This window comes from Schistocerca americana, chromosome X (assembly GCF_021461395.2).
Source record: "Schistocerca americana isolate TAMUIC-IGC-003095 chromosome X, iqSchAmer2.1, whole genome shotgun sequence".
In the NCBI taxonomy this organism is placed as follows: domain Eukaryota; kingdom Metazoa; phylum Arthropoda; class Insecta; order Orthoptera; family Acrididae; genus Schistocerca; species Schistocerca americana.
The window spans coordinates 302,696,897-302,710,728 of NC_060130.1; the positions used below are offsets into that span (position 1 = coordinate 302,696,897).

At 39.4% G+C, this 13,832-nt stretch overlaps 1 protein-coding gene across 1 annotated transcript in view; it reads left to right on the plus strand.

Moving 5' to 3' along the window:
• Nucleotides 1-13,832, plus strand: part of LOC124556635 (WASH complex subunit 1-like) — an 86,282-nt gene that overhangs the window by 49,661 nt on the left and 22,789 nt on the right. Inside the window, exons 5-6 of the mRNA XM_047130605.1 lie at nucleotides 5,733-5,944; nucleotides 7,451-7,809. Of these exons, the coding sequence (XP_046986561.1) occupies nucleotides 5,733-5,944; nucleotides 7,451-7,809 (571 nt within the window). The remainder of the gene's footprint in view (nucleotides 1-5,732; nucleotides 5,945-7,450; nucleotides 7,810-13,832) is intronic.

The following is a 13,832-nucleotide window of genomic DNA, read 5'->3' on the forward strand; positions in this document are numbered from 1 at the left end:
AAATGAAATTTGTACAAAGACTGGGATTCGAACTCGGGTCTCTTGCTACCTATTTTATGACATGCATGTTAACTTTGCTTTACTGAATTTTACACATTTACTCTGACCAGTTTTGGTTTTTCAGCCATCATCCAGGGACTATACAAAATAAACAGAAATGAACAATATATGTTACTGACAAAAAATACACAATCCATATTCGTTACGTACTAACATCTTACAAAGCAAAAAATAATACAACTTTTACATTTCATATATCATGCTATAGATGAATGCCATACTCCAGGGCATATTATGATACACATCAAAAGTTACCATTGAACTACTGTGACTAATTCAACTCAGGTACAGAGACTAAGCATCAAGGATACCTGTAGAACAACAGTAAATGTATGACACCACACCAAAGAGTGTATCCATTGAAGATGTTACAAACCAAGAAATAGACATGATTTACAATCGATCATTATGAAAATAGCTAATGTATAATATAACATTTTTTAATAGTACAATATATTCACAAATTCACATCTGCATGTTACCAGAATATCAAAGTAACATCAGTAATGTCAGACTAATACAAGTACCTAATAGCCTAGGAATTACCTCATATACATGTGGAATACTTCATTGTATTGAGTATGGTGCAATGTCTAAAAACAATGAACAGAGAAATCTTTGAAAATCATGTGAGTAGAATTGTTGCCAAGCAATAAAAACTATTAAAAAAAATCACATACCACATAAACTCCAGATACACTATGTGATTAAAAGTATCCGGCCACCTGGCTGAAAATGACTTACAAGTTCGTGGCGCCGTCCATCGGTAATGCTGGAATTCCATTTGGTGTTGGCCCACCCTTAGCCTTGATGACAGCTTCTACTCTCGCAGGCAATCATTCAATCAGTTGCTGGAAGGTTTCTTGGGGAATGGCTGCCCATTCTTCACGGAGTGCTGCACTGAGGAGAGGTATCAATGTCAGTCGGTGAGGACTGGCACGAAGTCTGAGTTCCAAACATCCCAAAGGTGTTGTGTAGGATTCAGGTCAGGACTCTGTGCAGGCCAGTCCATTACAGGGATGTTATTGTTGTGTAACCACTCCACCACAGGCCATGCATTATGAACAGGTGCTCAGTTGTGTTGAAAGACACAGTTGCCATCCCCGAATTGCTCTTCAACAGTGGGAAACAAGAAGGTGCTTAAAACATCAATGTAGGCCTTTGCTGGGATGGTGCCATGCAAAACAACAAGGGGTGCGAGCCCCCTCCATGGAAAACAAGACCACACCATAACACCACCAACTCCAAATTTTGCTGTTGGCACTACACATGCTGGCGGATGACATTCACCGGGGATATACCCACCCACACCTTGCCATCGGATTGCCACATTGTGTACCATGATTCGTCACTCCACACAACGTTTTTCCACTGTTCAGTCGTCCAATGTTTATGCTTCTTACTACAAGCAAGGCATCATTTGGACTTTACCAGCGTGATGTGTGGCTTATGAGCAGCCACTCAACCATGAAATCAAAATTTTATCACCTCCTGCCTAACTGTCATAGTATAGTACTTGCAGTGGTCCTGATGTTGTGCGGTACTTGCAGTGGATCCTGATGCTGTTTGGAATTCCTGTGTGATGGTCTAGATAGATGTTTGCCTATTACACATTACAATCCTCTTCAAGTGTTGGCGATCTCTGTCAGTCAACACATGAGGTCGGCCTGTACGAATTTGTGGTGTATGTGTCCCTTCACGTTTCCACTTCACTTTCACATCAGAAACAGTGGACCTAGGGATGTTTAGAGTGTGGAAATCTCGTCTACAGATGTAATTCTGCTCTCTCACGATGTCTGATGACTGCTGAGGTTGTTCATATGGAGTACCTGGCAGTAGGTGGCAGCACAATGCACCGAATATGAAAAACGTATGTTTTTGGAGGTGTCTGGATACTTTTGATCATATAGTGTATGTGTATGTTCGAGGAGTATTGCATCATAATTGAAGTGTCATAGAAACAAGAAGTATAGGTCATTAAATGGTAAACAGGGAATGTCTGGTTAATCACCAGTACGAAAAAGTTTCCAAATATTTTTTGAATATGAAAGCCATCCATTCACAAATATACTAACGACTTTATAATTACATCACTGTTCTAATATGTACAACATCTAAACTCCATCTTCTTATATGAGAGTAGGTAATAGGATGTAAATATCTAAGAGAGAAACATTGAATAATATCAAGTACCTAGACATATTTCTGGGACTGACCATCATATAGGATAGTCCATCCATGGGTCAATGTAAGTGTAGAACACCAGGGAAAAAAACAGTAGTTTCATCGCATTACCAGAAATTATATGAGAAACTGAATACCATTTTCATGGGAACATCATAACAGGTCCTTGACATGGTGTAGTCGACCACAAATGACGAATGCATCATGCAACAATGCCTAAGGTACACGTTTGACACTAAACAAACTGTATTACACAGAGTAAATGTGTGATACTGTCTTTACATAAGCTGGTCCACCACGGCAAGGTCATATCACATTGGATGGGAAAAATCGGTGTTTAATTGTCCTGAGGCCAAAAACATCATAAAAGCATCAATCAAAATCAAATCGAATTATTAATGTACGTGTGACTGGTGCAAAACATGTTCAATATGCTGTCCACCATTTTCTGCAACAAGTTGAAATCAAGAAACAGCATGTTCCATAAGGGATTGAATTGTTTCCAGGGTCACGTTCAGAATGTGTTGTGCAGTGTGTGCCTTCAATGCAGCTAAGTTTGCAATTATAACACTGAACACAAAATCTTTCAGACAGCTTCACAGCCAGAAGTCACACAGATTAAGATCAGGTGATAGAGATGGCCAGGCTGTAGGGAAATTGCAGCTGATAATTCTAGCATTTCCGAAATGGCACTTCAGCAGCTTCTTAACTGTATTTGCAATGTGCAGAGGTGTGCCATCTTGCATAAAAATGATCCCATCCACACATCCACTCTGTTGGAGAGCGCAAAAGACACTTGTAGCACTTAAAAGTGACGGTACAGGTAACAGAACCGGAAGCACCTGTCTCTTGTGGTCTGTTGGCTGCAAAGCATGTTCTGTAAGAGCTGATCTGTAAATCTCTCCTCTTTTGCAATTGCCCTTGTGCTCTTCTAGTTGTTTTTGATCATTCAAAATGGTCAAAAAACAACTAGACTGAGCATAGACTTTCTTTGAATGACTCTAAAACTGTCATGGTGGAACTGGGTGGCCAGTAAAAATTCCAACAATTAACTTGACAGTGGCAAGATGGCCGCAGGATCGGCTGTATGTTGTTAGCTCCACATTTATGTGGTGTTTTTTCGTGTTGCATGTGCCACTTTTGGCAGCTGGTTCCTGCACTTGCAAGTAGTGAAATGTCAATTATTCAAGTGTGCATTTTCTTGAAGAGACATTAAGTGGAAAGAAGGCAGGGTGAGTGACTTAAAGTTGTAAGTGGGATCGGTTGCCGCCAGCTTGAAGAGTTCGCATTGGCGTTTGCTCTGCATCAGCTGAGGAAAGGCACACAGACCACAGTGCTGTGTCAGGTGCCCACTGCTGCTGCTAGCTGCTCCGCCATCCCGATCAGCCATGACCAATATGAGGTGAGCCACACCTGACACCCACTGTACAGTGCTGCTTATGGTGACTCAATGGAAAGCAACATAAGTCAGTGGTGCAGTGTGTTTGACATCAAATGGGCTAACAGATGTAGTCAGGATGGCTACCCGGAAAGGAATGGTTCTGATTCACACAGCTAATTTAAATGATAATGCTGAAGGGAAAACTGCAACAATTAGGGAAGCAGTAAATTTACAACAGTGGTATGAAGAACTGATGACATTTATCAAAAATGAATTTTCTGGACAAAAGATGACACAGGCAAGTGCAAGTGAATGGCAAGTGGAATTACGGGATAAAATGTCGCAATGGGCGGTAGAGCAGGTTTTATTAATTGGCAGCTTGGAACAACTACAAAAAGTAAAGACAGTTATAGAAAAAAATTCACAAAAATGGTTGAAAACATAAGCAGTTGCGGTGCTAACAATGCCACCTTGTAGAGGCGTAACCAAAACAGCTTCTGCAGCTAAAATTGTGGCAATGTGAACAATGCAACAAAAGTAATGACCTTAATAAACTCCACCAAAGAGAAAATTTGTATAAGGAAGATCAAACAAACCAATATTATAGTCGTGATGGAAACTGCTACATGAAGTGGCACAGAAAAGATAATGAAGAACAGAAAGGTGCAAGAGAGACTGATTTGTGAACAGCCTAAGAAAAAGAGACCTTTAATAGTACTATGCGACATCCCAGAGGAGACAGATGTAGACACTAAAAGACACAATATAAGTGCAAAACCTTGAAGATGAACTGACTAAAGAAAGCTTAGAAAGCGGCTGTATAGTATGATTCGGGACAGAACCAAGGTGAAGAAAAGTGGTCCATCAAGTTTTTGAAGCGAGCCCTCAGGTTACAACAGCCCCCATGAAGCAACAAAAAGTATATCTTGGGTTTCGTTCAGTTTCAGTGAAAGACTATCTAGTAGCGAGGTGGTGCGTTCACTGCCAAGACGTTGGATATTTGGCAAAATATTGTGATAAATAAATAATAATCTGTGGACATTGTGGGGAAGAAGGCTACATCAGAAAAGATTACAATAAAATTAAACAAGCGGCAGTGTGTCAGCCATGTAAACATATGTGTAAAGAATGCACAAGGAACACAGATGGATGTCACTCGTATCAAACCCTCCTAACAAGTCAGATTTTAAAAACAGATTATGGGTAGACGTTTCATAACACTAGAAAGCAATGAGGACTCTAATGACACCATCAAGTGCTGTCTATGTAAGAAACATAAATCACCATCATGGAGGGGGGGACACTGAAAGAGCAAGAAATTCCTGGCAAAAAGTGAGCATAAAGTATCATAGAGCATGCAACACAGACAAAAGCAGAGCATCATGCACCTACGAAAAAGCAGGAAGAAGCTTCTGGTGAAAACTCAGAACTCTGAAGTGTAACAGAGAAGCAAGATCAGAGGCAGGTGTATAAGTGACATATAATACCATGCAATTAGGAATTTGTGACACAAATTGGGCAGTTGTACTTAGACTGCAACAGCACACATCCTGAGGAATACACTGCATTGCCTACAGAAATAAAAGAAGATTCTCCAATGCAGAATGTGAATCTGCAACAGAAACACTACGAGACTGAGAGTCAGTTCGTACAGGAAACAAACACCGACTACAAAGAAGTAAGCAATAAAACATGGGCTAGAACTGATCAGTGACAGATTTATGAAAGCATAGAGAACATTTTGCAGCTCACTAGATTGGAAGAGCCGATGATACCTACTACAGCGTTAAGACATCTATGAGGTTTGAAACTGAAATAGTGGCAACTAATTATTCACAACCGATACAAAAGAGTTAAATGTTTTCACCTGTTACTGTCCTTCAATGTAGTCACCAGCGTTGTGTAGAACCCCTTGCCAGCAATGTGGGAGGTGTAGTATACCGTTAGCAGAGCCTGTTCTGTTGATGGTGCAGCAAGCAATTGATTTAAATAAGTTTAAATCTGTTTCCATCATTTGATTCTTTCTCTTGTTTGCTTTTGCCATTAAAACCAATGCGGAAACAAAGAAAATCAAAGGAAAAATATGAAGACTAGTTGTATTTTTCAGGTACAAGCGTTATGTCATGCTGGATCCTCTTGGTGCTCTAACAAAGTCTCGGCAAATTTTGGATGAAGACGAACACCATATGGAAGCTGCTCCACTGTCAATATCTCAGCGGGAGCAGCTAGAGCACGATACAGGAGAGAACTACTTCTATTCACCAGATCTTGGAGAGGTCCCACAAATAGATGTTCCGCTTGATCTTCCTGACTTACCAGGTTAATTTCTTTTTCATTTAAGTATTTTACCATGAGGTGCAGTTTAAAGGATCCAAGCCAGAAATGAAGTGTATGGTTTACATACATTGTCTTTGATTCATGATCTGACTCCTGTTCGTCTCTAACATACGTTACAAATAATGTGTAGTATAAAATCAGTGAATCTATCAAAATTCCTCTTAAATATAATTACAAGTATACAACACAGTGCTTAGCATGTTGATAGGTTTAGGATGTTTAAATTTTTGTTTAAAAACTTGGTGAATTAATGTACATTTGTTAAATGAACCATTGACTAGCTTTAAACAATATGCAGTGACAACAATGACGTGACTTCATTTTTCTTTTCAGTGTTACGGAAATGTTTCGCAGAATATTTCACAGAATTTGTGTCATTAATTACCCCAGAAACTTATAATTTCTGTAATGTATCACGAATATAAATATGATAAAATATGTTTTATTAAATTGTGATCACGATTAGGCTCTATGTTCTCAGTCAGTGAAATGCAAATTATTAGGCGCGACATCAGCAGATCAAAATTTAGACCAGGGGCAATCCTACCATCAGAGCAGTGGCATTCTGAACAGGTCAAAATGGTTTACAGACTTTTAATACAGTATATGCAGACAAGGATAAGACTTGCAGATGCAAATAGGTATAAGGTACTTGTGGATGCAGGTAACTCTATTATCTGTACAGGCTTCTACCTATTTCCTATCCCATTGATATTCAGTCTGAGCATGTCCTGTTTCTTACATGTAGATACAGTTGATCTTGTTTTCCCATCATAAAATTTCAAAGTTAATGAATAGAGAAATTGATGCCTACTAAACTTATCTACTGTCGTAAGAGGTACTCTAAGACAGAAAAAGAAGTATTGTAAAAACATCTCTGTAGAACATTCCAAGAAACAGTTGTCATTGAGGAATTTAAATAAACTTGTAGTTGTTTTACAATCTCCTCTTAGACAATGTGAAGATACAGTAAGACTGTATAAATTAAAACTTGTACAGTGGAACAAAAGCAGTTTTTCTCACAACACATCCATTAACGAGATGGGAAGAACGTATAATTATGAAACAAAAATATTATGCCATCCAATTTACAATGATTTGAAGAATATAGATGTACATATGTAATGCCTAAATTCCTGACATTGATTTTGCAGTAACACTAATTTGCTATGAATAACATGCAGTAATTTTCTTGAAACTGAAATTTTGTGTTTTACATAACCCACATTAGAGGAACAAATCAAAATAATAAAATCTGTAAAGCCGGAAGAGCAACAGATGTTGGTGTAGCATTTCTCATTATGAACAGATGTGTGGTTTAATAAATGTTTTGAGGTTCACTTCACATAATTTCTAGTTATCACTTAGCTGTTGGGAAAATGAGGAGGAGTGGTGGCCATCTCCAAGTGTACCTTACTCATACAGCTTTTATAATAAGCAGAACATTGTTTCTCACTCTCCACTATATACGACATTTGTGTGTGTTAGGAGTTGCCGATGACCTCCGCTACAGTACGGATTCAGAGCCTACGATCGCACCATCAGTTACTACAACTCCAGCCATGCCAGACCTGCCTGGTCTGCTGTCAGAAACACCTGTTTCGTCAATGTCTCTCCCGGAGCTGCCAGCAGTACCTTCGGCAGTTATGGCAGTGCCTGAAGTTCCGCCAGCAGGGCCTCCCCTATTTTCATCCTCACCAGCCACTCTGCCTCCAGCTACTGCTTCTCCTCCACCGCCTCCACCTCCACCCCCACCACCTCCACCACCACCCCCTCCACCTCCACCTGCGTTACTTCCAGGTGAACACAACACCACCGCTCCTACTGATGTTGACTCTGTTAAGGAGGTATGTAGATTTAGATTTGTACTTGTAGGGTACTGCAACTGGTACAGTATTGTACTCAGAATGTGTGTGTGTGTGTGTGTGTGTGTGTGTGTGTGTGTGTGCAGGCACAACTCAATTCAAGCCTCTCTCATCCCTAATGACCTCATTGTCAATGGCACATCAAACGCTTCCTTCCTTCCTCCCTCCCACCCTACTATATCCAGTCTGGCTGATGTACCAGACAAATGATTATGCAATACTAATAGTTTATTTATTTATTTATTTACACATCAAGTTACGTATGACCAAATTGAGGAGCAAATCTCCAAGGTCGTGAAACGTGTCCATACATGAAATTTCAACATAGACTATGTGATCAAAAGTATTCGGACACCCCCAAAAACATAAGTTTGTTATATTAGATGCCTTGTACTGCCACCTACTGCCAGGTACTCCATATCAGCGACCTTAGTAGTCATTAGACATCGTGAGAGAGCAGAATGGGGCCCTCGGCAGAACTCACGGACTTTGAACGTGGTCAGTTGATTGGGTGTCACTTGTGTCAAACGTCTGTAAGTGAGATTTCCGCACTCCTAAACATCCCTAGGTCCACTGTTTCTGATGTGAAAGTGAAGTGGAAACATGAAGGGACATGTACAGCACAAAATCGTACAGGCCAACGTCATGTGTTGACCGAAGAGACCGCCAACAGTTGAAGAGGGTCATAATGTGTAATAGGGAGACGTCTATCAAGGCCATCACACAGGAATTCCAGACTGCATTAGGATCCACTGCAAGTACTATGACAGTTACGTGTGAGGTGAGAAAACTTGGATTTCATGGCATACCGGCTGCTCATAAGCCACACATCACTCTGGTAAATGCCAAACGACGCCTCGCTTGTAGTAAGGAGCGTAAACATTGCACGACTGAGCAGTGGAAAAATGTTGTGTGGAGTGACGAATCACAGAACACAATGTTGTGATCTGCCGGCATGGTGTGGGTACAGCGAATGTCATCTGCCAGCGTGTGTAGTGCCAACAGTAAAATTCAGAGGTGGTGGTGTTGTGGTGTGGTCGTGTTTTTCATGGAGAGGGCTTGCACCCTTTGTTGTTTTGTATGGCACTATCACACCACAGGCCCACACTGATGTTTTAAGCACCATCTTGCTTACCACTGTAGAAGAGCAATTCGGGGATGTTGATTGCATCTTTCAACACGATCAAGCACCTGTTCATAATGCACGGCCTGTGGCAGAGTGGTTACACGACAGTAACATCCTTGTGATGAACTGGCCTGCACAGAGTCCTGACCTGAATCATATAGAACACCTTTGGCATGTTTTGGAACTCCGACTTCATGCAAGGCCTCACCGACTGACATCAATACCTCTCCACAGTGCAGCACTCCATGAAGAATGGGCTGCCATTCCCCAAGAAACCTTCCAGCACCTGATTGAATTTGTGCCTGCAAGAGTGGAAGCTGTCATCAAGGCTAAGGGTGGGCCAATGCCATATTGAATTCCAGCATTACCAATGGGGGACGCCACGAAGTGTCATTTTCAGCCAGGTGTCTGGATACTTTGATCACATAGTGTAAAAGCAATAACAGATAAAAATAAAATCTTTATGAGTCCAAAAAAAATTCAACCCATAAGTTTTAGTAAATGCAGTCAACAATATAACAGAAGAATCAGCTCAATTTTTCAATGAACTCCTCAATAGAATAGGAGTGACCCTTGAGGAAACTCTTCAGTTTCAATTTGAAAGTGAGATTTTTGAATTATTGTGGTAGGTTATTGAAAATGAATGCACCAGTATACTGCACACCTTTCTGCTAAAGAGTTAAGGAAGTCCGATCCAAATGCAGGTTGGATTTCTGCCGAGTATTAACTGAGTGAAAGCTGCTTATTCTTGGGAATAAGCTGATATTGTTAACAAGAAACGACCATAAAGAATATAGTATATTGAGAGGCCGATGTCAAAATACCCAGACTAGTGAACAGGGGTCAACAAGAGGTTTGTGAACTTGCACCACATATTGCCTGAACCGCCTGTTTCTGAGCCAAAAATATCCTTTCAGGATGGAAGGAGTTATCCCAAATTATAATACCATACGACATAAGCAAATGAAAATAAGCCAAGTAGACTAATTTTTGCGTCGAATGATCACTTACTTCAGATACCGTTCGAATAGTAAAAATGGCAGCATTAAGTCTTTGAACAAGATCCTGAAGGTGGGCTTTCCACGACGGTTCAGTTTCACTAATCAGATGGGCATTCTGTGAAATTAAAACGTCAGGTTTTGTTGAATTGTGTGTTAAAAACTGTGAAAACTGAGTCTTACTGTGATTCAGCATTAGTTTATTTTCTACAAGCCATGAACTTGTCGTGAACTGCACTGTTTGAAATTGAGCCAATGTTGCACACAACATCCTTTACTACCAAGCTAGTGTCATCAGCAAACAGAAATATTTTAGAGTTACCCATAATACTAGAGGGCATATCTTTTGTATAAATAAGGAACAGGAGTGGCCCCAATACTGATGCTTGGGGCACCCCCCATTTGACCTTACCCCACATCACAGCCATTCTCAACACTGTGAATAATGACCTTTTGCTGTCTGTTGTTAAAGTAAGAGGTGAACCAATGTGAGCTACTCCCGTATTCTGTAATGGTCCAACTTCTGGAGCAATATTTTGTGATCAACACAAACAAACACCATAGTTAAATCAAAAAATATGCCTAGTGTTTGAAACCTTTTGTTTAACCCATCCAGTACCTCAGAGAGAAAAGAGAATATAGCATTTTCAGTTTTTAAACCACTTCTTAAGCCGAACTGTGCATTTGGTAGCAAATTATGTGATATAAAGTAAGTTATCCTTACATGCACAGCCTTTTCAATAACTTTAGCAAACACTGATGGCATAGAAATAGGTCTAAAATTGTCTACATTATCCCTTTCTCCCTTTTTATAAGGTGGCTTTACTACTGAGTACTTTAATCATTCAGGAAACTGACAATTGCTAAAGGAAAAATTACAAATATGGCTAAGTACTGGACTAACATGTGCAGCACAGTACTTGAATATTCTGCTATACACTCCATCATATCCCTGAGAGTCCTTAGTCTTCAGTGATTTAATTATTGACTCAAACTCCCCCTTGTCTATATCACAGAGAAATATTTCAGACATCAAGGCATTTTCCAAGAGAGTTATATGATTCCTTGCAGTAAATTTTTATTTAATTCACCAGCAATGCTCAGAAAGTGGTTGTTAAATACTGTACACATATCTGATTTATCACATAACTGACCATATGGTTTTAATTTTATCCTGTGAATTAGCTATTCTATTTTTGCACCCCATACTCTTTGCCTTCCTAATAACATTTTTAAGCACCTTACAATACTGTTTGTAATGGGCAACTGTAGCTTGATTGTGACCACTTCTAACATTTTGATATAATTCCTGCTTTGTTCTACATAATATCCTTATCCCACTGGTCAGCCACCCATGCTGCCTTTTAGTGCTGGTACCCCATTTGGAACATGCTAATGGAAAGCAACTCTCAAAGAGCATGAGAAATGTGTTAAGGAAAGAATTATATTTGTCTTCTATGTTATCTGCACTATAAACATCCTACCACTCTTGTTCCCTGATGAGTTCTAAACAACACTCTATTGCCATTGGAATAACTTTCCTACATAGTTCATAGTTATATGCGACATTTGTTTGAGCACAAAAGCCTTTTTATGTTAAAATCTGTGCATCATGGTCTGAAAAATGAGAAAAGGTGCCTCTCACTTCCAACATAGGCAGTACTGTATTGTATTTTCTGGTTCAGGACGATCTTGTGTGTGGGATCCATCAAAGTGAAGTGCTCAGTATTAACAATGTTAATGATTCATGTAGCATTTATACGCATTATTAGCATCTGAAAGTTTTACTAGTTATAGTGACATATTTTTAATAGAAATACACAAAGCCTACAAACACGTCCTAAGACCAAAGAATGAATGTATCGATGATCAAAGCCTTGCACTGCTCATTGAGGACGTAAGCATCTAATCTGACAGATCAGCTGCTCTGAACCTTACTCCAAGTGACTATTGGCACGGGATGTATTTTAAGGGCTATTTAACCATTAGGCAGTGCTTATATTTTGTGATTCTTTTCCCCCCTCAGAAATTTTGGCATATAGTCTATAGCAAAGTATATGCCAGTATATGTCATTAGTGCCAATTACACTGACCATCCCACTGCTTCTTGATAACAAACTTGAAATGCTGGATCTGTTATTTTGTCTATTAACATGTTTCTCAATTAGTATTGAGATAGAATCTGCTGCTTCTACATTAGGTTAGTGGAATATACCTTCTGCTAAAGACTACTGATGGATGAAACCTGAACCATCATCATCATGTTCGATCAATGTATTTAACAAAAATCCATAAACTTATGCTGTAATCTGGCATTCCATATGCAGTATACTTAAAGTTGTTGCTGATGGTCTCTTGGTTATATAAACAGTTTCGCCATCAACAACCTCTGTCACCAGTAAAAATTTGATGTCACAATCAACTGGAACTGATCATTCCAATACCTTGGAGACTGTTTAAAGCCATAAAGACTTTTGAAGAGTTTTCTTACCTTACTGATACCACCTCGAAATCCCATACACATTTCTTCCTTCAGCAGACCATTTAAAAATTCTGACTATTTCAGATTGTGCTAACTTGAAACATTCATTAGCCACAACAATTGACACTTTATATTATGTAATATAGAGTGAGTGACTGATGAACGTTTCATGATAGCTAATTCCTCCATGTTTACTGCAGGACTGTACAACTAATTGGCCTTTATAATGATAAATTTATCCATCAACATCTCATTTGATAAGAAACAAAATGAATGATTTTAGACTGCCTAAAACACTGCTGGTGCCTCTGTCGAAAGTCTCTGTAGAATTCTGCATCTAGTGTTCATTGTCGTCTTACACTGATAATTTCCAGTTACTATGACTTGATTGGGCCATAAAAGTTTTTCACTATCTTTTTCTGCAGTGTAAATAAGACCTTAACAGATAAACTCAAATGGAAAAAAGTAGGTACAGAAATAAGCATTGACTACACAAATACCAGCAAAATGAAAAGTATAGTGTAACATACTAACTTAGTGAAAGTTTGACAAAGTATTTGGTAAGTAATTATTGTATTACACTTTAACTTGCTATAAATAAATTTTATAAAGTGATGTTACTTTCACCCAATTGGGGCATCATCAGACTGTGTAAAAGTAGTTGGATATGTAACCCATCTGTCACAAAACTAAATAAAATGGAAAACGGATGCAATAGTAACTGGGTATGTAATCTACCCATCATAAAAGTATATAAAATGCAAGGTGGACCTTGAGCACACCAACTGACTCACCATAGCAGTACAAAGTGGGGCCACACTTACAAAATGAACGCAGTACAAGTTTATTTATAGCAAGTTAAAGTGTAATACATTACATTCTTGTAGCTTTGTTGCTTTTGATTTTGTGTTAGCATGTATTCCAGTGCTAAACTGTACATACACTGTTGGCCACCCAAAATGTAACATCCTGAAGGAAGTACCATTGCACCACTGCTTGTGATTACAGGCACATTGTGTGCATGGCAGTGATGGATTGTTCTGCCACATCACGAACTGTACCACAACAAATTTGGTGTATTGCGCAACAAGCAGCACATGTGCATTTCATTTGACGTTGTTTGCAGCAGAGCGTTCTGTCCGTAAGGTGTCCATTGCTGCATTTACCACTGAGCCAACACCATAGGCATTTGTGCCGGCAGTGGTACTATGAATGACAGACATGGACAACCAAATGGAATGACATTGTTTTTACTGACAAATCTGATTCTGCCTGCACCACCACAATGGTTGGATTAGCCTGGAGACACCGCGGTGAGAGACTGTTGAACTGCTGGCTTATGCATTGCCATACTGGCTCTGCACCTGGTGTTATGCTATTGGATTCCACTCCCGCACCA